The sequence below is a fragment of the Tribolium castaneum genome, chromosome 7 (genome assembly GCF_031307605.1).
Source record: "Tribolium castaneum strain GA2 chromosome 7, icTriCast1.1, whole genome shotgun sequence".
Taxonomy (NCBI): Eukaryota; Metazoa; Arthropoda; class Insecta; order Coleoptera; family Tenebrionidae; genus Tribolium; species Tribolium castaneum.
Genome location: NC_087400.1, coordinates 2,229,854 through 2,255,153, shown reverse-complemented (window position 1 = coordinate 2,255,153; position 25,300 = coordinate 2,229,854). Strand labels below are relative to the sequence as shown.

The 25,300-nt window shown below is 29.2% G+C and overlaps 1 protein-coding gene across 6 annotated transcripts in view; it reads left to right on the top strand.

The window, feature by feature from the left end:
* GABA-B-R1 (metabotropic GABA-B receptor subtype 1) overlaps positions 1-25,300 on the top strand; it is a 170,828-nt gene that overhangs the window by 74,829 nt on the left and 70,699 nt on the right. For 5 of the 6 annotated variants that reach the window (XM_064357713.1, XM_064357715.1, XM_064357714.1 and 2 more), the window contains exons 2-3: positions 8,979-9,218; positions 24,162-24,296. In XM_064357713.1, the coding sequence (XP_064213783.1) occupies positions 8,979-9,218; positions 24,162-24,296 (375 nt within the window). 6 annotated transcript variants of the gene reach the window in all.

Below are 25,300 nucleotides of genomic sequence, written 5' to 3'. Positions count from 1 at the left end.
GAAAAAATAGATAAAATTAAGCGCTATCAGATGTTTTTTTGTTCGTTGCTCTAAGTCTTACAGTTTCCGAGAAAAACGCAAAAAAAGGTTTCCATTTTCACTTTTTTTCAATTTTCAACCGCCAATTACGGCGAAACTGTTAGAGTTATCGAGAAACGGAAAAATGGAGGACAACCGGAATAAAAAACTCTACAAAATGGCATAGGACTCAAGGCGATATCTCGCAAAAAATTTTTCAATTTTCAAACGCCGATTACGGCCAAACTAAAAGAGTTAGGAGAAAATGCTTTTTTAGATCGGAAAGAGCACATCAAAATCTATAAGATAGAATCGGTTTTATTTGATTTAGAGACACTTTAAAAAATGACCGATTTCAAGGGGGGGGTGTTAACTTTTTTTTTAATTTTTTTATTTTCTCATTTCTGGCTAAACTATTCGAAAAAGTGGAACTATTTTGATCCATCCCTATGCAAAATGATCCGGGGAATCGATTGGCATCGAGAAAATTGCCAAATTCCCAATAGTTTTTTAGTTATGAATTTTTTAAAATTTTACCAATTTTTGCATTTGTCTCCAATTTGCTCGAAAACTATTAGTCGGAGAACAATAATTTTTTTTGAAAAAGATAGATAATTTAAAGAGCTTTTCAACGATAATACACTTCATGGGGTTATCTCTAATAGTTCCGGAGCAATTGCTCGACAAATGTTCCGGGTACCCAAAATCGACTAAAACTGCGACGAAAATTGAAAAATCAAACTTCTAAAAATCGAACATATGGACTTTTTGTGGACTAAAAACAACTTTTGTGGGTTGTTAAGACATGTAGAAGTCCATAAAAATTTACTAGAGTGAGTTTAAAAAAAATTTTTTTTTTCACCTCTTTGAAGGTAAGTAAGTAAGTATTACTCAGGAAATTTTAGCAAAAAAATTGAAAATTTTAAATCTCGTGAAAAGTTGGTATAATACAGAAAATGAGCCGCTGAATCCAATGGAACAAACCGCATTGCTCTACGACTTTTAGTTTTCGAGTTATGAATTTTTTTAATGAATAAAATTTTTCACTATGACAAATGGCTACCCTAAATTTAAGCAAAAATTTTTAAATTTTTAATTCTTGTGAAAAATTGATATATTATGTAAAATGAGCCGTAGAATTCAACCGAACAAACCGCATTGCTCTACGACTTTTAGTTTTTTTTTTATGAATTTTTTTAGTGAAAAACTTTGATCGCCTCTGTAGCCGGAACCGTTGCCCGGAGCGGCTCCGGGTTTGGTCGAAAAAATAGATAAAATTAAGCGCTATCAGATGTTTTTTTGTTCGTTGCTCTAAGTCTTACAGTTTCCGAGAAAAACGCAAAAAAAGGTTTCCATTTTCACTTTTTTTCAATTTTCAACCGCCAATTACGGCGAAACTATTAGAGTTATCGAGAAACGGAAAAATGGAGGACAACCGAAATAAAAAACTCTACAAAATGGCATAGGACTCAAGGCGATATCTCGCAAAAAATTTTTCAATTTTCAAACGCCGATTACGGCCAAACTAAAAGAGTTAGGAGAAAATGCTTTTTTAGATCGGAAAGAGCACATCAAAATCTATAAGATAGAATCGGTTTTATTTGATTTAGAGACACTTTAAAAAATGACCGATTTCAAGGGGGGGGTGTTAACTTTTTTTTTAATTTTTTTATTTTCTCATTTCTGGCTAAACTATTCGAAAAAGTGGAACTATTTTGATCCATCCCTATGCAAAATGATCCGGGGAATCGATTGGCATCGAGAAAATTGCCAAATTTCCAATAGTTTTTTAGTTATGAATTTTTTAAAATTTTACCAATTTTTGCATTTGTCTCCAATTTGCTCGAAAACTATTAGTCGGAGAACAATAATTTTTTTTGAAAAAGATAGATAATTTAAAGAGCTTTCCAACGATAATACACTTCATGGGGTTATCTCTAATAGTTCCGGAGCAATTGCTCGACAAATGTTCCGGGTACCCAAAATCGACTAAAACTGCGACGAAAATTGAAAAATCAAACTTCTAAAAATCGAACATATGGACTTTTTGTGGACTAAAAACAACTTTTGTGGGTTGTTAAGACATGTAGAAGTCCATAAAAATTTACTGGAGTGAGTTTAAAAAAAATTTTTTTTTTCACCTCTTTGAAGGTAAGTTAGTATTACTCAAAAAATTTTAGCAAAAAAATTGAAAATTTTAAATCTCGTGAAAAGTTGGTATAATACAGAAAATGAGCCGCTGAATCCAATGGAACAAACCGCATTGCTCTACGACTTTTAGTTTTCGAGTTATGAATTTTTTTAATGAATAAAATTTTTCACTATGACAAATGGCTACCCTAAATTTAAGCAAAAATTTTTAAATTTTTAATTCTTGTGAAAAATTGATATGTTATGTAAAATGAGCCGTAGAATTCAACCGAACAAACCGCATTGCTCTACGACTTTTAGTTTTTTTTTTATGAATTTTTTTAGTGAAAAACTTTGATCGCCTCTGTAGCCGGAACCGTTGCCCGGAGCGGCTCCGGGTTTGGTCGAAAAAATAGATAAAATTAAGCGCTATCAGATGTTTTTTTGTTCGTTGCTCTAAGTCTTACAGTTTCCGAGAAAAACGCAAAAAAAGGTTTCCATTTTCACTTTTTTTCAATTTTCAACCGCCAATTACGGCGAAACTATTAGAGTTATCGAGAAACGGAAAAATGGAGGACAACCGGAATAAAAAACTCTACAAAATGGCATAGGACTCAAGGCGATATCTCGCAAAAAATTTTTCAATTTTCAAACGCCGATTACGGCCAAACTAAAAGAGTTAGGAGAAAATGCTTTTTTAGATCGGAAAGAGCACATCAAAATCTATAAGATAGAATCGGTTTTATTTGATTTAGAGACACTTTAAAAAATGACCGATTTCAAGGGGGGGGTGTTAACTTTTTTTTTAATTTTTTTATTATCTCATTTCTGGCTAAACTATTCGAAAAAGTGGAACTATTTTGATCCATCCCTATGCAAAATGATCCGGGGAATCGATTGGCATCGAGAAAATTGCCAAATTCCCAATAGTTTTTTAGTTATGAATTTTTTAAAATTTTACCAATTTTTGCATTTGTCTCCAATTTGCTCGAAAACTATTAGTCGGAGAACAATAATTTTTTTTGAAAAAGATAGATAATTTAAAGAGCTTTCCAACGATAATACACTTCATGGGGTTATCTCTAATAGTTCCGGAGCAATTGCTCGACAAATGTTCCGGGTACCCAAAATCGACTAAAACTGCGACGAAAATTGAAAAATCAAACTTCTAAAAATCGAACATATGGACTTTTTGTGGACTAAAAACAACTTTTGTGGGTTGTTAAGACATGTAGAAGTCCATAAAAATTTACTAGAGTGAGTTTAAAAAAAATTTTTTTTTTCACCTCTTTGAAGGTAAGTAAGTATTACTCAGGAAATTTTAGCAAAAAAATTGAAAATTTTAAATCTCGTGAAAAGTTGGTATAATACAGAAAATGAGCCGCTGAATCCAATGGAACAAACCGCATTGCTCTACGACTTTTAGTTTTCGAGTTATGAATTTTTTTAATGAATAAAATTTTTCACTATGACAAATGGCTACCCTAAATTTAAGCAAAAATTTTTAAATTTTTAATTCTTGTGAAAAATTGATATATTATGTAAAATGAGCCGTAGAATTCAACCGAACAAACCGCATTGCTCTACGACTTTTAGTTTTTTTTTTATGAATTTTTTTAGTGAAAAACTTTGATCGCCTCTGTAGCCGGAACCGTTGCCCGGAGCGGCTCCGGGTTTGGTCGAAAAAATAGATAAAATTAAGCGCTATCAGATGTTTTTTTGTTCGTTGCTCTAAGTCTTACAGTTTCCGAGAAAAACGCAAAAAAAGGTTTCCATTTTCACTTTTTTTCAATTTTCAACCGCCAATTACGGCGAAACTGTTAGAGTTATCGAGAAACGGAAAAATGGAGTACAACCGGAATAAAAAACTCTACAAAATGGCAGAGGACTCAAGGCGATATCTCGCAAAAAATTTTTCAATTTTCAAACGCCGATTACGGCCAAACTAAAAGAGTTAGGAGAAAATGCTTTTTTAGATCGGAAAGAGCACATCAAAATCTATAAGATAGAATCGGTTTTAGTTGATTTAGAGACACTTTAAAAATTGACCGATTTTAAGGGGGGGGGTGTTAACTTTTTTTTAATTTTTTTTATTTTTTCATTTCTGGCTAAACTATTCGAAAAAGTGGAACTATTTTGATCCAATCCTATGCAAAATGATCCGGGGAATCGATTGGCATCGAGAAAATTGCCAAATTCCCAATAGTTTTTTAGTTATGAATTTTTTAAAATTTTCCCAATTTTTGCATTTGTCTCCAATTTGCTCGAAAACTATTAGTCGGAGAACAATAATTTTTTTTTAAAAAGATAGATAATTTAAAGAGCTTTCCAACGATAATACACTTCATGGGGTTATCTCTGATAGTTCCGGAGCTATTGCTTGACAAAAGTTCCGGGTACCCAAAATCGACAAAAATTGCGACGAAAATTGAAAAATCAAACTTCTAAAAATCGAACATATGGACTTTTTGTCGACTAAAAACAACTTTTGTGGGTTGTTAAGACATGTAGAAGTCCATAAAAATTTACTGAAGTGAGTTTAAAAAAAAATTTTTTTTTCACCTCTTTGAAGGTAAGTAAGTATTACTCAGGAAATTTTAGCAAAAAAATTAAAAATTTTAAATCTCGTGAAAAGTTGGTATAATACAGAAAATGAGCCGCTGAATTCAATGGAACAAACCGCATTGCTCTACGACTTTTAGTTTTCGAGTTATGAATTTTTTTAATGTATAAAATTTTTGAATTTGCTCATAAAACTCAAAAAACAACTTGGAATTGTCACTATTTTTCACATTTCAAACGTCGATTACGTCGAAACTAAATCAGTAGTGGTAATATAACGTCATTATACTGATTTAGTTTCTGTTTAAGTTCTAATGGCCATTTAACATTAATAGACACGCCAGAGTTATTTGATACTCAAAAACCTATAAATTGTTGGATTATCCATTTAACGTCCGTTTTCTCATTTATTGACTTTATTACGAGTCGTTACAACTACTGATGTGAGCAGTTTAAAAATAAATACGAGTATTTGGGGTTGATTTGTCCGATTCTTTGTCATGCACCTAATCTAAAAGTCTATTTTATGGTTTGATTACAATCCGATCGATTTTACGAGCGAGCTAACAAACGTACGCGCACTTTGTGCAGAAATCTTATTCGAGTAATTTTCTTGATTTGTGCCGTCTGAAATGAAGCCGCGGCTTAAATTTAATCAAACCGGCTCTAATCCAGAGCGTTCTACTAGAAAAAAGTAATTTAATTAACGATGGGTTTAGCGGGTAATTTATTACATTATGGCGATTAGTTCACAACTTCATAACTGTGTAGCTTTGAAAGAAAACCAGGAAGGTTTATGATTTGATCGAGTTTTTTGTGGGCAAAGCGTTCGTTCGTTGGTCTAGTTGTCGGTTCCAGTCACAGATCAAATAGGCTGCGATATTGGTTTTTGTTATTTGTTCGATGCAATTTTCGGAGGCTTGAGGCTGGAAAAGTGGAAAGTGCATCTCGGATGATGTTTATTCGATTTTCGAATGTAAATGTAGCGAGATCGTATTGAATTTACAAGCGAATTCAAACTTGAATTGCACATCTCCTGGCTAACCTGTTGAATATTTCCGTATAAAGTAGTGGAAATTTTGTTAGGATAGTTGAGAACAATCGAGAGGTTATGCATTGGCGATGAAAGGAAGGATGCGAATTGTAATGGACTGGTTTTGGGTTCTATTAGGGAAATTGAACAACACTGTTCGAACGTTTGACTAACTTTCAAAGCTAAATCTAGCCAGATGTGGGCCAAACTGACGTTTATTCACTTATTTAGTGCCACAACTACTACTATTTTTACTCATAAATTAATTAAAAAAAAATCAATATCATAGTGGAAATTTTTTACTCAATATTAACAGAAAATTCCAGAGTTTGACGAAATATAATCAATCGATTAGAAACCAGTGAGATTAAACTAGAATTTTTTTATAACGTATTTGTAATTACCGGCACTACGTTTTAGACAAGTTAGGGCAACTGATTTTTTTTCTTTTTTGTAATACCTAGTGGTTTTGAGAAAATTAAAGAAAATATTTTTCCATTAATGTTCTCATTTTTTCTCTTCTGTTTTTTATCTCTTTGTATAGCTCTTTTCATGCTCTATACTAGTTTTTATGTAATTTTTTTTATTTGTTTTTTTAGCTCCTTTCTAATGCTCCTGGTGCTCTTTTGTAGCTTTTTTCTCTCATTTTTTCTTTTTTTTAACAATTTTTCTTCTATCTCAACTTTTCTCTTCAATAGCTGTTTTCGCTTCTAGCTCTTTTGTTAGCTTTAGATCTTTGTTACTTTTTTCAGCATTTCTCAAGCTTTCTAAATTCTTTTTTAGTTCTTAAGTTTTTTGTTTTTTTTTGCTTTTTTATCTTATTTTTATTTATTTTTTTGCTTACTAGCTTTTTCCTTTTGCAATTTTTTGAGCTTTTCTTTTCTAGCTATTCTCTAGTCACTTTCACCCTCTTTCTTTATTGTTTTGCAATGATTTTTTACTAGTTTTCTTCTGTTTTTTCCCACTTATCTTAATTTTTTTTAGTTTTGTTTAGCTTTTTGTGCTTTTTTCTCTTTTCTAATTTTTTTTTTACTATTTTTTGCTATGTTTTATCACTTTTCGAGCTCTCTTTTACTGCTACAGAGCTTTTTTTAACTTTTTTCTTCTAGGTATTCTTTTCTTTAGCTTCTCTTTTCGTCACTCTTTAAAATCTTTTCTCCAGTTTTTTTCTAGGTTTTTTTTAGCTCTTTCTTTGCTATTTTCAAGCTTTTCTTTAGTTTTTTTTATATGATTTCTAGGTTTTGTCTAGCTTTTTTGTACTTTTATGCTCTTCTCTAAATTTTTTTAATTTTTTTTTACTATGTTTTACCTTTTTTCGAGCTTTCTTTTACTGCTACAGAGCTTTTTTTGAACTCTTTTCTTCTAGGTATTCTTTTTTCTAGGTGTTCTTTTTCTTTTCAATTTTTTCTCCAGTTTTATTCTTTTTTTTTTTCTAGGTATCTTTTTGCTTTTTTCAAGGTCTTTTCTAGTTTTTCTCTAATTTTTTTCTTGTTTTTTGTATATGTTTTCTAGCTCTTCTCTGGCTTTTTTGTTTTGTTACTTTTTTCGAGCTTCTATTTATATTCTCTAGTTTTTGTACATCTCTTTTTGCTCTACTCTTTCTCTTGTCTAGTCTCTTTCGCTAATTCTCTTCTGATTCTTCTTAGACTTTTCTCTTGTTCTTGTCTAGCTGCTTTCTACCTTTTTCAGCTTTTTTCTAGTTTTTTTGTAGCATTTTTTAGAGTTTTTTTTGCTATTCTCTAATTCTTTTCTAGATCTTTAGCACATCTTACCTTTACCCTCTTATTTTTCTAGTCCTTTTTTCAAGCTTTCTTTTAGCTATTTTTAGTTTTTTAAACTATTCTCTAGTTTTTCTCTAGTTTTTTTGTTTTGTAACTTTTTTTTGAGCTTTTTTTCCTAGCTATTCTCTATTTTTTTCTCTACTTTTCTAAATGTACTCTCTCTCTTGTCTAGTTTCTTTCGCTAGCTCTTTTCTGGCTCTAATCAAACTCTTTTCAAGTTCTTGTGTAGCTATTTTCTAGCTTTTTTTAGTTGTTTTTTTGATTTTTTCTACTTTTTTAAGTTTTTTAGTTCTTTTTTTTGTAGCTTTTTTGAGTTTTGTTCTTTAGCTCTTTTTTAGATCATTTCTTGCATTTCTTTACTCTACTCTTGCTTTTTTTTTCTAGTCTCATTCTCAGGTTTCTCTCTAGCTATTTTTTTAACATATTTTTTATGTATTTTCTTGCTTTTTTCTGTTCAAGATTTGTTTATCTTTTTTCTAGGTTTACTTTTTTGTAGTCGTTTTCTCTATCTCTCTTCTAGCTCTTCTCAAACTTTTCTCTAGTTCTTTTCGAGTTCTTGTCTTGCTTTTTTCTAGTTTTTTTTAGTTTTTCTTTAATTTTTCTTTAGCTATCTCTAACTTTTGTCCAGCTGTTTTTTCTTGTATCTTTTCTCAAGTTCTTTTCTTCTTACAATTCTCTAGTTTTTCGTTTCTTGTTCTTCTTAATTCTGTTTTTGTTTTTTTTTCCTAAGCTTTTTTCAAACGTCTTTCTAGCTAATTTTTCGTTATTTTTTATATATCTTTTATCTAACTCTATTATTTTGTTTTTAAGCACTTTTTCTTTCTCTGTTCTAGCTCTTCTCTGCTTCTCTGATTTTTATATATATAAATTTATATATATAAATATTTTTTTTTTCAAGCTTTTTTAGCTCTTTCTTAGCTTTTTTTAAATTTTTTTTGCTCTTCTCTAGCTCTCTTTTATATTTTCTTTAACTATTCTCTATTATTTTCTCTAGTTATTTTCTAGATCATATGATATTGCTGTCATTTGAATAGCATCATAGTAATAATTTAAATATTTGTTTAAAGTTATTTTAATTTATGTCTTATTTATTATACTTAATAATGCACAGTCGTCAATACTTGTATTCAATTCACTCAAACCATCGCTCGATTGCAATTTCATAAAATGTCACACCAAATATATTTCCAACAAAATTAAATTTATACTTCATTATGTCAAACCCCATTCACCTTTGTATCCTTATAATCAACTATCGATTTTCGCCCAAGTAATTAGAAAATGCGCCTACTAATTAATTGTCCACTCGTTTAGTCGAAATTAATGCAACAATTTGCAAAAAGTTTCAGTCATGTGGAGAATTCGCTCGCACCCCGATATTGTTATGAAAATATTTGTGTGTAATTTGTAGAGATCAGTTTCGAGCAGCCGGCTGTTATTGCTTGTTGTTATAGTACTGGCCACAATGGATCGGCGCGGCAATAGTTTTCCACGTGTGTGTGAGCGTGTCACCACCCCCGTCCGACGATAACAATGTTCTGCACATTGGCGGCATCTTCCCCATCAATGGCAAGGGCGGCTGGCAGGGCGGCCAGGCTTGCATGCCGGCCGCCAATCTGGCCCTGGAGGACGTCAACCGCCGGAAGGACCTTCTGCCAGGATATGCGCTCAAGCTGCACAGCAACGACAGCGAGGTGAGAGATTTTCTCAATAAATAAAATAATCAGTGATAAAAGACAGCCTTTAACTGTTTTGTAACAACACAGTGATTTTTTCGTACCACAAAAATTTTCTTGTTAACATTTTCTAAATTTTATTTATTTATTTTTTTATCTTTACACAAAGCGTAATTTATCAGCTTGTATGATATTTCTATTATTATTATCTTTGTAGCTTTTTTCAGCTCTCTTTTGTTTTTTTTTATTATCTTTTGTTTCGTTTCTAGTAGTTCTCTAGTTCTTCTCTATCTCAGCTTTTCTTTTCCATAGCTGTTTTTGCTTCTACCTCTTTTGTTAGCTCTAGATCGTCCTTATCTTTCACAAATTTTCTAAAGTTTTTTAAAATTTTTTCTATTTCTCAAGTTTTTTAGCTTTTTTGCTTTTTTTGTTTTATTCTTATTTATTTTTGTGTTTACTGTTTTTTTTTGTAACTTTTTGGGCACTTTTTTTACCTATTCTTTAGTTTTTTTATCTTTCTTCTCTATTCTTTTGCTATGATTTTTTACTAGTTTTCTTCTGGTTCTTTTCAAACATTCCTCTATTTTTTTTTGGATTTTGTCTAGTTTTTTGTGCTTTTTTTACCTCTTTTCGAACTCATTTTTACAGCTACAGAGCTTTTCTTGAACTCTTTTCTTCTAGATATTCTTTTTCTAGCTTTTTTTTCGTCGCTTTTTTTAATCCTTTTTCCAGTTTTATTCTCTTTTTTCTAGGTTTTTTCTTGCTTCGTTCAAGGTCTTCTCTAGTTTTTCTCTAATTTTTTTCTTGGTTTTTCCTATATGTTTTCTAGCTCTTCTCTGGCTTTTTTGTTTTGTAACTTTTTTTCGAGCTTCTATTTATATTCTCTAGTTTTCTTCTCTTCTTGCTCTACTCTCTTTCTTGTCTAGTCTTTTTCGCTAACTCTCTTCTGATTCTTCTTAAACTTTTCTCTTGTTCTTGTCTAGCTGTTTTTTACCTATTTCAGCTTAATTCTAGTTTTTTTGTAGCTTTTTCTAGAGTTTTTTTTTGCTATTCTCTAATTCTTTTCTAGATCTTCTTTAGCACTTCTTACCTTTACTCTCGTATTTTTCTAGTCTCTTTTTCAAGTTCAAGTTCAAGTTTTTTCAACTATTCTCTAGTTTGTATCTAGTTTTTTGTTTTGCAACTTTTTTCCGAGCTTTTTTTTAGCTATTCTTTATTTTTTTCTCTACTTTTTTAAATGTACTTTCTCTCTTGTCTAGTTTTTTTCGCTAGCTCTCTAGCTTTTCTTTTCGTCAAATTTTTTAACTTTTCTTTCAGCTTTACTTTTTTTTTTCTAGGTTTTTGTAGCTTTCTTCTAGCTTTTCTCAAGCTCATCTCTAGTTTTTTCTATTTTTTCTGTTTTTTTTTTTAGTTGTTCTCTACTTTATTCTAGCTTTTTTGTGGCTTTTTTTGTAGCGTTATTTATCAGCTTGGATGATATTTCTATTAATATTATTTTTATTAATAACAGTATTAAATATTTCACTTTTTTAGAAATTGATATACAAAAAAAAAGGCAAATAAAATAGGAAAATTATATATTATTCAAAATTACTTGCAAAGTATTCCAAATTTCGTGAAGGTTTTCTAACTTTCGTTTTGTTATTATTATTATTATTATTATTATTATTATTATTATTATTATTATTATATTATTATGTTATTATGTTGTTTACATTTATTTTTGTATATATTTTGTTTTTTGTTATTGTTATTACTTTACAAACTCTTATAGTTCTCTTGCTTTTTTGTTTTTTTTTGTATCATTTGTTATTTAGGTATATTTTAATTTTTTTATTTATGTGTTTATTTTTTTTTGTATTATTATGTCATAAGCACCTTTTCTATTTTTTGTATGTTAGTTATTTGTGTTTCCTGTAATTAGTTGCTAACCCCTTGGAAATAAAGCTATTATTATTATTATTATTACTTTTATAGTATTATTAAAAATAAAAAATTTTCAATTATTTAATACATTTTTTATTGTACTAACTTGTTTTCTTTTCTACTTATTCCCAAAAAACTGGCTTGTATTTCAAATATGCTACATTATGCTCTAATTAGTTAAGAAAAAATACAGAGTGATCCTTTTAGGGTCTATACATTAGAAACTTTTTAACTTATAATGTACAGCTAGAGCTTTGAAATTTTGTTGAAATAAATTCTCTCCAAAATGGCTGAACTTTCAAGACTATGAGAAATTGACGGCAACTTTTAAATCGTCAATATTACAGTTCTTGATTTTTTTTTGCATTTGATTTAAAAAAATTTACATAGCCTACTAAAATCTTCAGGATCAATTATCAATTTGCAAGGCTACTATGATTTTTTGATTAAAAAATGATTATAATAGAGTTTTTTCAATGAAAATCAAAAGAACATAGATTTTTATAAAGAGTTTTGTCAAAATCTTTTATACTTATCTCTTCCAGTTTTTCAAATAATTGCAAAAAAGAATATTTCGTTTATTATTTTTAATTTTAATCGAGTAAACTTTTGAAAAACATGAAAGTTGTAATATTAATTAAAAGATATGTTATAATAAACCACTTAAAAACTGAAAATGTTTACCATATATTTTTTTAATTATTTACTCATAAATGTTGGCGCCGGACTTCATCTGCATTAAAGTTTTACTTACTTCGAACATCTAGCACGATTTTGAAAAAAATTTTACATTTTTTGTTTTTTTAACGCTTTTTTGGAACATTTTACATCAAAAATTAAAAAAAACACTAAATCTTTTATGTATATCTACACTACATTTAGACCGCTATTTTTAGCATTATTTTCTTACACAGTTGCGATTGACAGTAAGAATTATCAGTCGAATTTTACGTCCTTTCCCAGAACTTCTCCTAATGGCCAAACTAGAGAAAAAGTTACATTTTATGTGTTCTGGATCAACTATTTCGCAGTCGCCTATCTCCGAAAAACAAAAACATGGACAGCTTTGTTTTTGTGCCACTTATACAGTAACCAATAAATTGTTGTTACAATAAGAGCGAAATAAATTCAAAGAGGTTGAGTTCCCGAGTGTTGAATAAATGATGAACCGTTCGATACAAGAACGGACGGACATGAAAATGGTGATACATTCGAAACAAACATTAAATTTTCCTAGTCGTAATTTACCTAAAATCCAATTAAATAAAAAGCCATTAAACTGATGAAAAATGCGCACACACAAACCGCAAGATTTCTGTTGAATTTCAGGCCGGTATGTGGGTCAGGGTTAGCAAAGCACCATCGATTCTCCATGATTGTAAAAATAAACCGTTTTTCATAACACACTTAAATAATTTTATGTTGTTCCACCTTTGACAGTGGGATTTTTTAAACACTTTAAAGAGTTTTAAACGGTGGCATATTTGGCCAGTCCGGTATAAATAACCCCATCGTGACGGGTATTCAGTGCTAAATTAACACGTGAACCCTCGTCAGCATCCTGTCTCCCGAATGTTATGAAAGAGGGTGAGTTTTGGCATAAATACGAGGGAGGATGCGATATCGTCACCGTTTATTGTACACATTAGGGGATGTTGCCACTTTTTCCAAAAATAAAATCTTATTGCGTCAGATTTTTTTTTTGATTTTGATTTTGGTAAAATATATTTAAACTATTTGAAAGTAGTTGGCCATGAAAAAATTATTCACATAAAAGGAGTGAATAATCTAGAAATTTTGTGAACGGTAATTAAAGTAAAATATGTGAAATTATCAAAATAAGCTATGTTATCAGCGTTTTTTTTAATCATTCGTTTAGCTGTAATAACATAAAGTTGTATTTTTTTAAATGAGAATCATAGTTGGCTATGACAGTTTCGAAAAGCTTATTTTTTTCTGAACTCAAAACAATATAAATATAGTTTGATATTTTTATATATTTTTGATAAAAATGTATTTAAATATTTGAAAGTAGTTGGCCATGGAAAAATTATTTCGCATAAAAGGAGTGAATAATCTAGAAATTTTGTGAACGGTTATTAAAGTAAAAAATGTGAAATTATAAAAATAAGTTAAAGTTATTTTCAATTGAACAAATATACGAGCGTCGCAGATTTTAATTACATAAAAAATGTGCAGAAAATTGCAAACGATGTCTCACTACCACTTGATGCCACTTTTTATGATTTAGTGCAATGGAGGTGACGTTGATAATGTTGTGTATTTTTTTATCGCAGATGGAATTTGATTTTGGTGTTTGGATTGACATTTTTTTGTAAAATAAAATTTTATTGATACGCAATCATACAATTAATAAGATTTTTCTTCGTCCGACATTACATGTTTAAAATTGGAAAGTAGAATGACAACGTGAGCTTGCCATTTTAAATATAAAAACAAATAATTTTTATTAATTGCAAAAATTTGATCTAATAAAAATTTATTATGCTGTTTTTGAATTAATTAGGGTTTAAAAAATCATTAAATTATAAATACTTGTTGGGTAATACAATTTTCATAGTTTTAATTAAAAATCCAAAATTTTTTCATGGCCTACTATAAAGAAAAAGCGAAATGTTTTATTTTTTCTTAAATATTTAAAATTAATGTATTACACAAATAGACATATCAAATAAGAAAAAAATAAGCTTTTCGAAAATGTCATAGCCAACTATGATTCCTATTTAAAAAAATACAACTTTATGTTATTAGAGTTAAACGAATGGTTGAAAAAAATCGCTGATAACATTATTAAATTGTCTGTAAAAATGTGCTTCTATAATGTTTTTATTTCAATTGTGTATCTTTTATAATAAGGAAGATATGATTTTTTTTAAGATTTCGCTAAAATGTGAATTTCTGCTTTTAAGTCGAAAACAAAAGACGATAGCGAGATGCGGTTTTGACCAAAATTATTTCCTCAAAAAACGGACTCGAGAATGTGTCACTCGTTTTTCGAAGATCCTGGATTCGGGCACATCCAAAATGCAACACCCTGTACACATTGAAAGCCCATTTGGAAACATAACATAAAACTTTAAAACTTTATTAAACCTTTTTAGGGGGTATTTAACTACATAGGATTACATTTTCACGCAGATTACGTAAGTGTGCAAAATTTCAGTTCATTGGGACAACGGGAACCTTTCCAAATTTGGCTCCAAAAATATGAAACAGACAGACAGACAACAAAGCAAGTTAAATAAAAACTTTTAAAAAGGACATAAAGCAACGTCTTGTTAGCAAAAAATAAATAATAATATACTTTACTATTACATACTCTATATTTTTCTCCATTTATGTGAATTTTCTAAAATTACTATTAATAAAACAAAATTTTAAAAATTAAAAAAAAACTAAAAATAATAAGATTTCCATTAATTAATTTTTTTAATATGTTATTAAAATTACAAGGAACTTTTATATAAGTTTTATAGAAATCGATCACATTTTAAGAGCAATTAACTAGTTTTTTTCTAGTTATAATTAATTGTGTAGAAAGAAAAATTTTAATGTACTGATAGTGGTATTGTTTTTACAAATTTCCGAACAGAGGGAACACCTCTGCGGCCTGTAGTGTTTGTGTGTAGTGGCTTGATTAATATTGCGGAAGCACAACAGTCTGAGGGCAAGGTCGCCCTACACCTGCAATGTAAATTTTCCGGAGGTTTCCGGTTCCAAGCCTCCAAAGCACCATTACGCCCTTTGATCTTTTTTGGTTGTATTTTTCGCAATGTTTGTTTCGTAATCCGCTGATTAAAAAAAACTGCACGAATTCCCTCCACAATCCATAAATAATAAAGTTCTAATACTCGCTTGATCTTGACTTTGTCAGGATTTAGCAGATAATTATTTTCGGACTACATTCAAAAAATTTATCATTTCCTTGGAGGGCCGCATGTATTGTTTTATAGAACGGTTTCGATTTGTGCTTCTTCCTTCACCTTCGTCGGACTACTTTAAAAATTGTGGCGTACATAAAATAGAATGTCCTGTTTTTGGATGATTTACGAGCGCTGGCTGGAGGAAAACGCTAAAGAAATTATAGAATACATGAGCAGCACGGAACTTGTGCCGCAATCCGTTTCATCCTTCTTAGCCCGACAATACGTGTATGAATATAAATACGATTCTGAGACGCTTCCCATTAAAAAATATTCGGTTTACTTATCTCAGATTTCCCATATTTCTATTCAATTTCTTTTTATATTCACGAGGAGCCGGCATGAGATCTCAACGAGATCTTGTAATAATACACGCACAAATATTATTTTTGAAGAAAAAACGCGCTGCTTCAAATTCAAGTACGCACACAACTTTCACAGAAAAAAATTGGGAAATTTTTGTAATTTAGTGAGCAGCAGTTGAATTATCTCATTGGTTTATTTTGTTTGTGAAAAAGAAAACACTTTTAACATTAGTTTTCGTCAAAAAATACGCGCCACGAACGAACATATAACTTCTGAAAATAATAAACTATGAAAAAATACAGGCTGGACCGAAAGTAACGCACAAAATTTATATCCTTGTTAGTAGTCGTTTTTCAAAAATTTTCAGGTTTTGTTATTTTGATTTTCAGTTGTGACGTCATTTTTTACTGTTTACTGCATAGTGTTTTAAATAGTTTACATTCTTAACTATGATAATAAGCAGAAAATATATAAATGAAATTAAAAATTAAAAAAATAAATTTAGCGAAAGAAGAAAAACATACTAATGAGCTTTATTTTTTTTGTTCTTGACTTGTTTTAGAAGCAGTGATTGTTTTTTTTTTAATTTTTGTGCTTGTTTTATATATTTTTTATTTTTATATACTTACCAGAACGATAAAAATGTGTACTAGTTAAATTAATTAAAAAATTAAAAATTACGTGAATCAAGTGGTCACTCAAGAAGCGATTGACGTTAGAAATGTCATTATGATGTCAAAATGTAGCATTTAAGAAAATAAAATTAACCTGTTCATGAATTTAAAAACAATGACTTATACAAAGTATGAATTTTTTTCGTTATTTTTGGTTTAGCCTGTATAACAGGCAATTGCATACAGGGTGTTCTATCAAGTTAAGTCTATTATTGACCTTAAATTATAAATGTGCAAATATTAAAAAAATTATGTGGCGTTTTTATAGTTTTGAAACAGCTAATAGATTGATTTGGTTTTCTTAAAATTATTATTTTTAAAAGTATACAGGCTGTTTTACAAAAACACACTTTTGTTTCTATTTATTTACTTTATAATTTATATTTCTTTAAATTTACTTTATCTTATTAAACACATTTTTTTAATTATCTCACCTAAGCTAAGATTAACAGGAAAATAAGATTGTGAACTACTTTTACGGACAATGTTTAAACATAAGGCTGCAAGTAAGTAAAATTAGATAACTCAAAAAAATCTTAATTTTTATTTCTTTTAGTGTTTGGTTGTGTTGTTTTTTTTCCACAGATAACACTAATAAATTTTTCTGTATGTATTTATAGTTTTTGCTTGTGTGCATTAAATCATTGGCAAAAAATTATTTGTGTGCTTTGCGTTATTGCCATTGAGTCTCTTTTTGATCACTGGTTTTAAACACGCTCACTTTATTCATAGCTTTTTGCTATATTCATAGGAATGTTTTTTAATCAAGTTTTTTATGTATGTAGAGACTACTGATTTGGTCAGATTTGCACGAAATGAATAGCTAAAAATGTGCATTAACAAAGGTGTACATATTGTCCCTAATTACAACAGCAGCAGAACAAGGAAATTTTACTAAACGGAAATGATGCAAGTAATAAATAAATAAATATTTAATTAAACATTGGTCGTTTTATATTTTACAATTAAAAATTAATTGTTTATAGTAGGACAAGAAAGACCAAAAATACTTTGATTTTTTAACAAATATAAAAATGGTGGATGCGCCGGGCGAAAAATATATTTGTTTTTAATTAAAGTTTTGGTTAATTATATTACATTTTTATATTATATCTTATACAGTCATTAGATGGATTCCAAAAAAAAAAATCGTCTTTAACTATCTAACAACTAAAACAATAAGCTAACAATATTTTATTCTTTGAGATTACGGAATTATCTAATTATTCAAAATGCTATTATTTTTTATCTTAAATTATTTTTATGTATGTAGAGACCACTGATTTGGTCAGATTTATACGAAATGAATAACTAAAAATTTGCATAAACAAAGGTGTACGTACTGTCCCTGATTACAACAGCAGCAGAAAGAAGTAATTTTACTAAACGGAAATAATACAAGTAATAAATAAATAAATATTTAATTAAACATTGGTCGTTTTGTATTTTACAACTAAAAATTAATTGTTTATAGTAGGAAAAGAAAGACCAAAAATACTTTGATTTTTTAACAAATATAAAAATGGTGGATGCGTCAGGCGAAAAATATATTTGTTTTTAACTAAAGTTTTGGTTAATTATATTACATTTTTATATTACATCTTATACAGTCATTAGATGGATTCGAAAAAAAATCGTTTTTAACTATCTGACAACTAAAACAATAAGCTAACAATATTTTATTCTTGGAGATTACGGAATTATCTAATTATTCAAAATGCTATTATTTTTTATCTTAAATTATTTTTATGTATGTAGAGACCACTGATTTGGACAAATTTATACGAAATGAATAACTAAAAATTTGCATAAACAAAGGTGTACATACTGTCCCTGATTACAACAGCAGCAGAAGGAGGTAATTTTACTAAACGGAAATAATACAAGTAATAAATAAATAAATATTTAATTAAACATTGGTCGTTTTGTATTTTACAATTAAAAAGTAATTGTTTACAGTAGGAAAAGAAAGACTAAAAATACTTTGATTTGTCTTAGCAGATGTAAAAATGGTGGATGCGCCGGAAGAAAAATATATTTGTTTTTAATTAAAGTTTTGATTAATTATATTACATTTTTATATTACATCTTATTCAGTCATTAGATGGATTCGAAAAAAAAATCGTCTTTAACTATCTGACAACTAAAAAAATAACCTAACAATATTTTATTCTTGGAGATTACGGAATTATCTAATTATTCAAAATGCTATTATTTTTTATCTTAAATTATTTTTATGTATGTAGAGACCACTGATTTGGTCAGATTTATACGAAATGAATAACTAAAAATTTGCATAAACAAAAGCGTACATACTGTCCCTTATTACAACAGCAGCAGAAGGAGGTAATTTTACTAAACAAAAATAAGACAAGTAATAAATAAATAAATATTTAATTAAACATTGGTCGTTTTGTATTTTACAATTAAAAATTAATTGTTTATAGTAGGAAAAGAAAAACCAAAAATACTTTGATTTTTAAACAAATATAAAAATGGTGGATGCGCCGGGAGAAAAATATATTTGTTTTTAACTAAAGTTTTGGTTAATTATATTACATTTTTATATTATATCTTATACAGTCATTAGATGGATTCCAAAAAAAATAATCGTCTTTAACTATCTAACAACTAAAAAAATAAGCTAACAATATTTTATTCTTGGAGATTACGGAATTATCTAATTATTCAAAATGCTATTATTTTTTATCTTAAATTATTTTTATGTATGTAGAGACTACTGATTTGGTCAGATTTATACGAAATGAATAACTAAAAATGTGCATAAACAAAGGTGTACATACTGTCCCTGATTACAACAGCAGCGGAAGGAGCTAATTTTACTAAACGGAAATAATACAAGTAATAAATAAATAAATATTTAATTAAACATTGGTCGTTTTGTATTTTACAATTAAAAATTAATTGTTTATAGTAGGAAAAGATAGACCAAAAATACTTTGATTTTTAACAAATATAAAAATGGTGGATGCGCCGGGAGAAATATATATTTGTTTTTAATTAAAGTTTTTGTTGATTTTATTACATTTTTATATCACATATCATACAATCATTAGATTAATTCGAAAAAAATTTCGTTTTCAACTATGTGACAACTAAAACAACAACAAATAAAACAATAACTGGAGATTACAAAATTATCAATTATTCAAAATGTCATTTCTTAATATATTTATTTATTTATTTACTCTGTGATCAAATAAACATAAAAATAGTTACTTTTAAACTTTTAAATAAATTTTTATCCCGGCGCATCCACCATTTTTAACTTGCTTTTATTATCTCATTTTTTTTGTACTGTTATTCTTTAAATAACCGCTTACCAAAAAACATTTTAACCTCCGTTTAGACCTTCTTTCAAAATTTGCTGAAAACAAACACATTCAAGTTCCATTTTGGCCAATATTGGTCTAAATGTGTAAACTTGCTTTGAAGGAAATAAAAAATGTGCCTCTTATGAAACTTTTCCAAGAACAAATACCAAAGCGTTCAATTTCCGCTCACACCAATCACATACGTGAAGATATTTCACTTCGTCGCCTCATTTAAATTTTCCTTCTGGCGTTCAGTGTCGACACATTTGAAATATGCGATATGATTCAGTGGTTTCATTTTTAAAATGCCATTTATTTTAATGTGAAAAGCGTTTCCGTAAATTATTTCTGAGCGGTTGAATGTTGCCGAGTGACGTTTTGTTTTTTTCTTTGCCATTTCCTTAGCCAATAAAACTATTTTTTAGGCAAATTTTGCCTCAATTTAGCGTAATCTCTAATGGCTTCCAAACACTTACACGTCCACTAGTTGTAAATGTATTGACCCTTATCTTAATTCAGTTAGCAGAGTTGGCCCACAGCTAATTCGATCAACAACAGCGCAATATACTTCGTTAATTAATCAAGTTAAAATTTCTACAGTTTCGCGACTTGTCCGTTATTCAAATTCGGATCAGGAACTTTCCATTGTGAGTAGAATAAAACAACAAAATTGTCACAATTATCCAACTTTTAATCACGCACAAAAAGACATCGTCCCTACAAAACTTCAGAGAGGATTATTTGTATTTTTTGCTCCTGAATTAAATAAATTAATCTTTTTTTAATCAAAATTGTAATAACTATGATCATTTGGTAATTTTTCTTTAAAAAAAATTAAAAAAAAAATTGGTTTTATCGGGGTGCGAACCCACGATTTTTGGATTCCGTCATATGACTTTTGAGTTTTAACTTGGAAATACTAAAACACTGACTTGCTAAAGGCTGTACAGTGTTGCCAACTGACAAAAAATTACGAAAATGACTCACATATTGTTGGTTCTTATCTCTGGCGCCGCTAAAAACGCACGAAAACTCGCAATGCGATGAATATGTAACAAGTTATGCAGAAATCAGCCCTGACGAACATTTCAAAGTCAAATTTCAAAGTTTTGGCCAAGTTTTTATAAAAGTGTCGACGAATTAAAATTGCTTTATTTTGCTCTTTTAAGCGGACAATTTGTCAATCAAGCGCAAATATCGAACCGAGCCGCCATTTTGAGAAATGATAAAAAGGTGATGGTTGGACTTAATTAAGCATGCGGAAAATATCGCGTGTCTACAGAGGGAATAAATTATTTCTGTTTTATTCGTGTTTATTTTTAGGTGCCAGTGTATTTAATAAATTACGCGGTAAAAATATCTAAATAAATAAATTGCAATTGAAATTATGATAGTCCTGGCAAGAAACCTGTTCCTGAAAAATTCTTTCGTCGTTTTTTAACGACACAGACTGAATTTCTCATGGAATTTTACCACAAAAACATAATTTGCACAATTAAAAAATTATCCCGGCGCATCCACCATTTTTGCATTTGCTAACCTACGTTGATATATTTTTTCCTAACAAAAAAAAACAAAAGACAAGTCAAATTATCAACTATTTGTACGTAAACTTTGACGTTAAAAGTATAAAAAAGTGTGTAACAAACCAAACACCGATTTTATCCCAGTTATTGCTTGCAACTAGCGTTGTAAAAGTGTCGACTCTATTATTTCGCTAATGACCGGCCACATGTCGAGTGTTTTTATTTATTTGGCCCCAGTATGTTGTTAAAACTCGTGTAAAAATCGCGCATTTATTTATAACAGTTTTCATTGGGGTCAGGAGCAGATTTTCCTCTTGATATATGAGCGTTTCGTTTCCTTTCTCTCATCCTTTTATTAGTGCGGTATCGAAAGGTGCACAATAAATCGGCGAAACGGCCTTTTTGCATTATAAAGAATGAGTGACGTGTTGACGGATAATTCGGATAAGCATGTTCCTGTCTTTGCGATTAAATTTATGAGAGTGCGTTTTTCTTGTAAATCCGGAGAGCAACACGTGTGCGAAAAAAGCGAGAGGGAATTTATCAAGGAGTTACACACATTTCAAACGTGAGAATTTGCCGAAAACTATGATAACAGTTGTTTCCTGTTTTTTCTGTTGTTAAAGAGTGGAATTATTCACCTTTTTAATCAAGAGAGGGTTTAAATTATGCATGACATCGTCCACACATACAGATGCATTCTCTCTTCTATTATTTCAAATGAATTAATTTGTTACGTTTTGTCCAACAAATACAAACGAATTGTTACAGTATTTAATTTTTTTTTGGTTCTGTGTAAATTAAAAACGAATGGCTTCCTGAAATTAGAAAGTTAAAACAAATCTGTAATTATTAAAACACAATAGGACCTATTTTTAATCGTATTCTGATTTCATTTGGTCATAAATGTAATTTTTGCGGTATTTTTTTCTATTTCTATTGAATTTTTGTGGTTTAAAATAATTCAGAAAAAACTCATGGCAAAAATACCCGACTTTGTTTTTTTTAATTTATTGCCAAGTTATTTTTGGATGAGGATAAGACAAGTCTTTTTTGTTTTTTAGTACAAACGTAACTGTTTTTGGGAGTTAAGTTTTGTGATGATGTTTTATTTAGCATAAAAATTACACTAAATGGTGGATGCGCCGGGCTAGAAATTGTGCTATTTTTTTAAATAATTTTTTTATTTATTATATTTGTTTATTAACGCAATAACTTATAAAAAAACAAGAGTTAATATGTTACCAATATAAAGTGCTACTTTACTTAACTGATTACTTGTTATATTTTCTACAGTTGTAGTGGAAAAGTTAACTATGTCTATTCAATTATTAACCACAAGACTTAAGATTAAACTCGTTAATAAGCCTCGTTTTTTCGTTCAAGTTAACTTGGGAAAACTTGTTTTTATACTAAAATAGAATTTAAGTGCATAAATCTAATTTTTGCGGCATTTTTTTCTATTTTTTTTAGATTTTTGTGGTTTGAAATACTTCAGAAAGAACTCGTGGCAAAAATATCCAACTTTATTTTTTTTTAATTTAGTGCAAACTTATTATTGGATGAGGATAAGACACGTTTTTTTTTGTTTTTAGTACGAAAGTAACTGTTTTTGGGACTTAAATTTTGTGATGATGTTTTATTTAGCATAAAAATAACACTAAATGTTAACATTAAAAATGGTGGATGCGCCGGGATAGAAATTGTGCTATTTTTTTAAATAAATTTTTATGTTTATTGTATTTGTTTATTAGCGCAATAAATTATGAAAAAACAAGAGTTAATATGTTGTTTGTGTAAATCACTACTTAAAATGTCTTGAAAATGGTTTTATTTTTTGCTGTTTTCAACTGATGCCTTGTCATATTTTTTACAGTTTTAGTAGAAAAGTTAACTGCTTATTTAAATATTAATCACAAGACTTAAGATTAAACTCGTTAATATGCTTCGTTTTTTCGTTCAAGTGAACTTGGGAAAACTTGTTTTTATACTAAAATAGAATTTAAGTTCAGAAATGTAACTTTATTTTTTTTAATTGAGTGCAAACCTATTTTTGGATGAGGATAAGACAAGTTTTTTTTTGTTTTTAGTATGAAATTAACTGTTTTTGGGAGTAAAATTTTGTGATGATGTTTTATTTATCATATAAATAACACTAACATTAACATTAAAAATGGTGAATGCGCCGGGATAGAAATTGTGCTTATTTTTAAATAATTTTTTATGTTTATTGTATTTGTTTATTAACGCAATAAATTATGAAAAAACAACAGTTAATATGTTGTTAGTGTAAATCAGTACTTAAAATAACTTGAAACCAGTTTCATTTTTTTGCTGTATACAACTGATGCCTTGTTATATTTTTTACAGTTTTAGTGGAAAAGTTAACTGTGCTTATTCAAATATTAACCACAAGACTTGGGAAAACTTGTTTTTATACTAAAATAGAATTTAAGTTCAGTAATGTAACTTTATTTTTTTTAATTGAGTGCAAACTAATTTTTGGATGAGAATAAGACAATTTTTTTTTTGCTTTTTAGTACGTAGTTAACTGTTTTTGGGAATTAAGTTTTGTGATGATGTTTTATTTAGCATAAAAATTACACTAAATTTTAACGCTAAAAATGGTGGATGCGCCAGGCTAGAAATTATCTATTTTGAAAATAAAATGTTTGGTTTATTGTATTTGTTAATTAACGCAATAAATTATGAAAAAACAAGAGGGAAAAGTTAAGTGTGCTTATTTAAACATTAACCACAAGACTTAAGATTAAACTTGGGAACATCGTAAGATAATTTTTAATTTCCCTTGTGCGAAAATATGAACTCAACCCACGCATCCAAAGCCACCTTTCGGGCATTTTGTTTCAGAAACACGCCATTAATTAATTAACAAAAAACAACAACCATGATAACGGAAGTGAACTTTATAAACAAAATGTAGAGCAACTATCCTGATTAAATCAATAGTAAGCTCTTGAATAAATGAAAGGATTTGCCGAAACCTTAAACCTGGCACTTGTTCCAACTTGTTTTCATGTTATCACAGCAGATGCAGGAAGATATTTTTCCATCAAGATGTTATTTCGTGTTTTGAATTACATTTCCAGTCCGAAATTTATGGCAAACAAAGGGCGAAATTTACATTATTGCCACAAAAACTAACGGTTTACGTTAATTGTGCGCCTATTTCTAGTGAAAATTTTCTTGCACTTGAATGAAAAAAGTTGTAATGTATGTAAATTTTCAGTGCGAGCCCGGGTTGGCTGCCAGCGTCATGTATAATCTGCTTTACAACAAGCCCCAGAAGCTGATGTTACTTGCCGGATGCAGCACTGTCTGTACCACGGTGGCTGAAGCGGCGAAAATGTGGAACTTGATAGTGGTAAGTGCAGATTTTAGCTAATTTAGATGCGGTATTTGTTACAACGTGCAATTATCCTGCGGAGATAATTAAGGCAATTACTGGGAAAGAATCAAATGTTGTAGGGGATGTGTCTAGGGAAGGAATTGTCTTAAAGGGAAGCGAGGAAGGAACTAACTTTACATGTGAATATAATCGTACCCTTGATACTTTAAAATAATAAACGAAATGAAAACACACCAATGATTGGGTTTTTTTGTGTGTTTTTGCACTAATTTAAAATTGGAAATGCTATAAATAATCAACGAGTTTAAAATTAAAGACAATTTTTTTATTTTTTCGTATTTTTGTTGTTGTCTGATTTTATTTTTTTCGTAATTTTAGTTTTAGCACAATTTTTGTACATTTTATTTCATTTATTTTTCGAGTTGTACTTACTTAAAGTTTAAATAAATACGGCTTTTCTACGAACTTTTGTGCAATTTCCTTTGTACATTTTTAGTGTTGTATTGGCAGTGCTGGGTCAAGTAGTTTATTAATAATGCCCGAATAAGCAACAAAATTAAGAGGAAATAATTTGAACAGATTTTGATAAGTTAAACTAAACAAAAACAAACAATAAAAACAGAAAGTCGAAAAAATTGTATATTATACTCGTTTTATACACTCCTTTGTCATGCTCCAAAATCATTCGTGCTACAGAACATCGTAAAAACTCACAATAATATGATATTTAATTGGTGATAATAATGGTGGATGCGCCGGGAAAGTTTAAATATATAATTAGTAAAAGTTTAATTGTGAGTGTTTTAATTGTTTTAACGTATTTTTAGTGTAGTTTAATGTTTTTAATGTTTGATAAAACTTGGTTCTTAATCCGAAAATGGTTGGCGACAAAAATGGTGGATGCACCGGGAAGTTTTTTCAAAAGAACTAATAAAAGTTTGCTTGTAAATTTTAATAACAGTTTTTTGTTGAAAAAGACGTGGTATAAGAAGTTTTTAAATATGTTTGATAAAATTTAT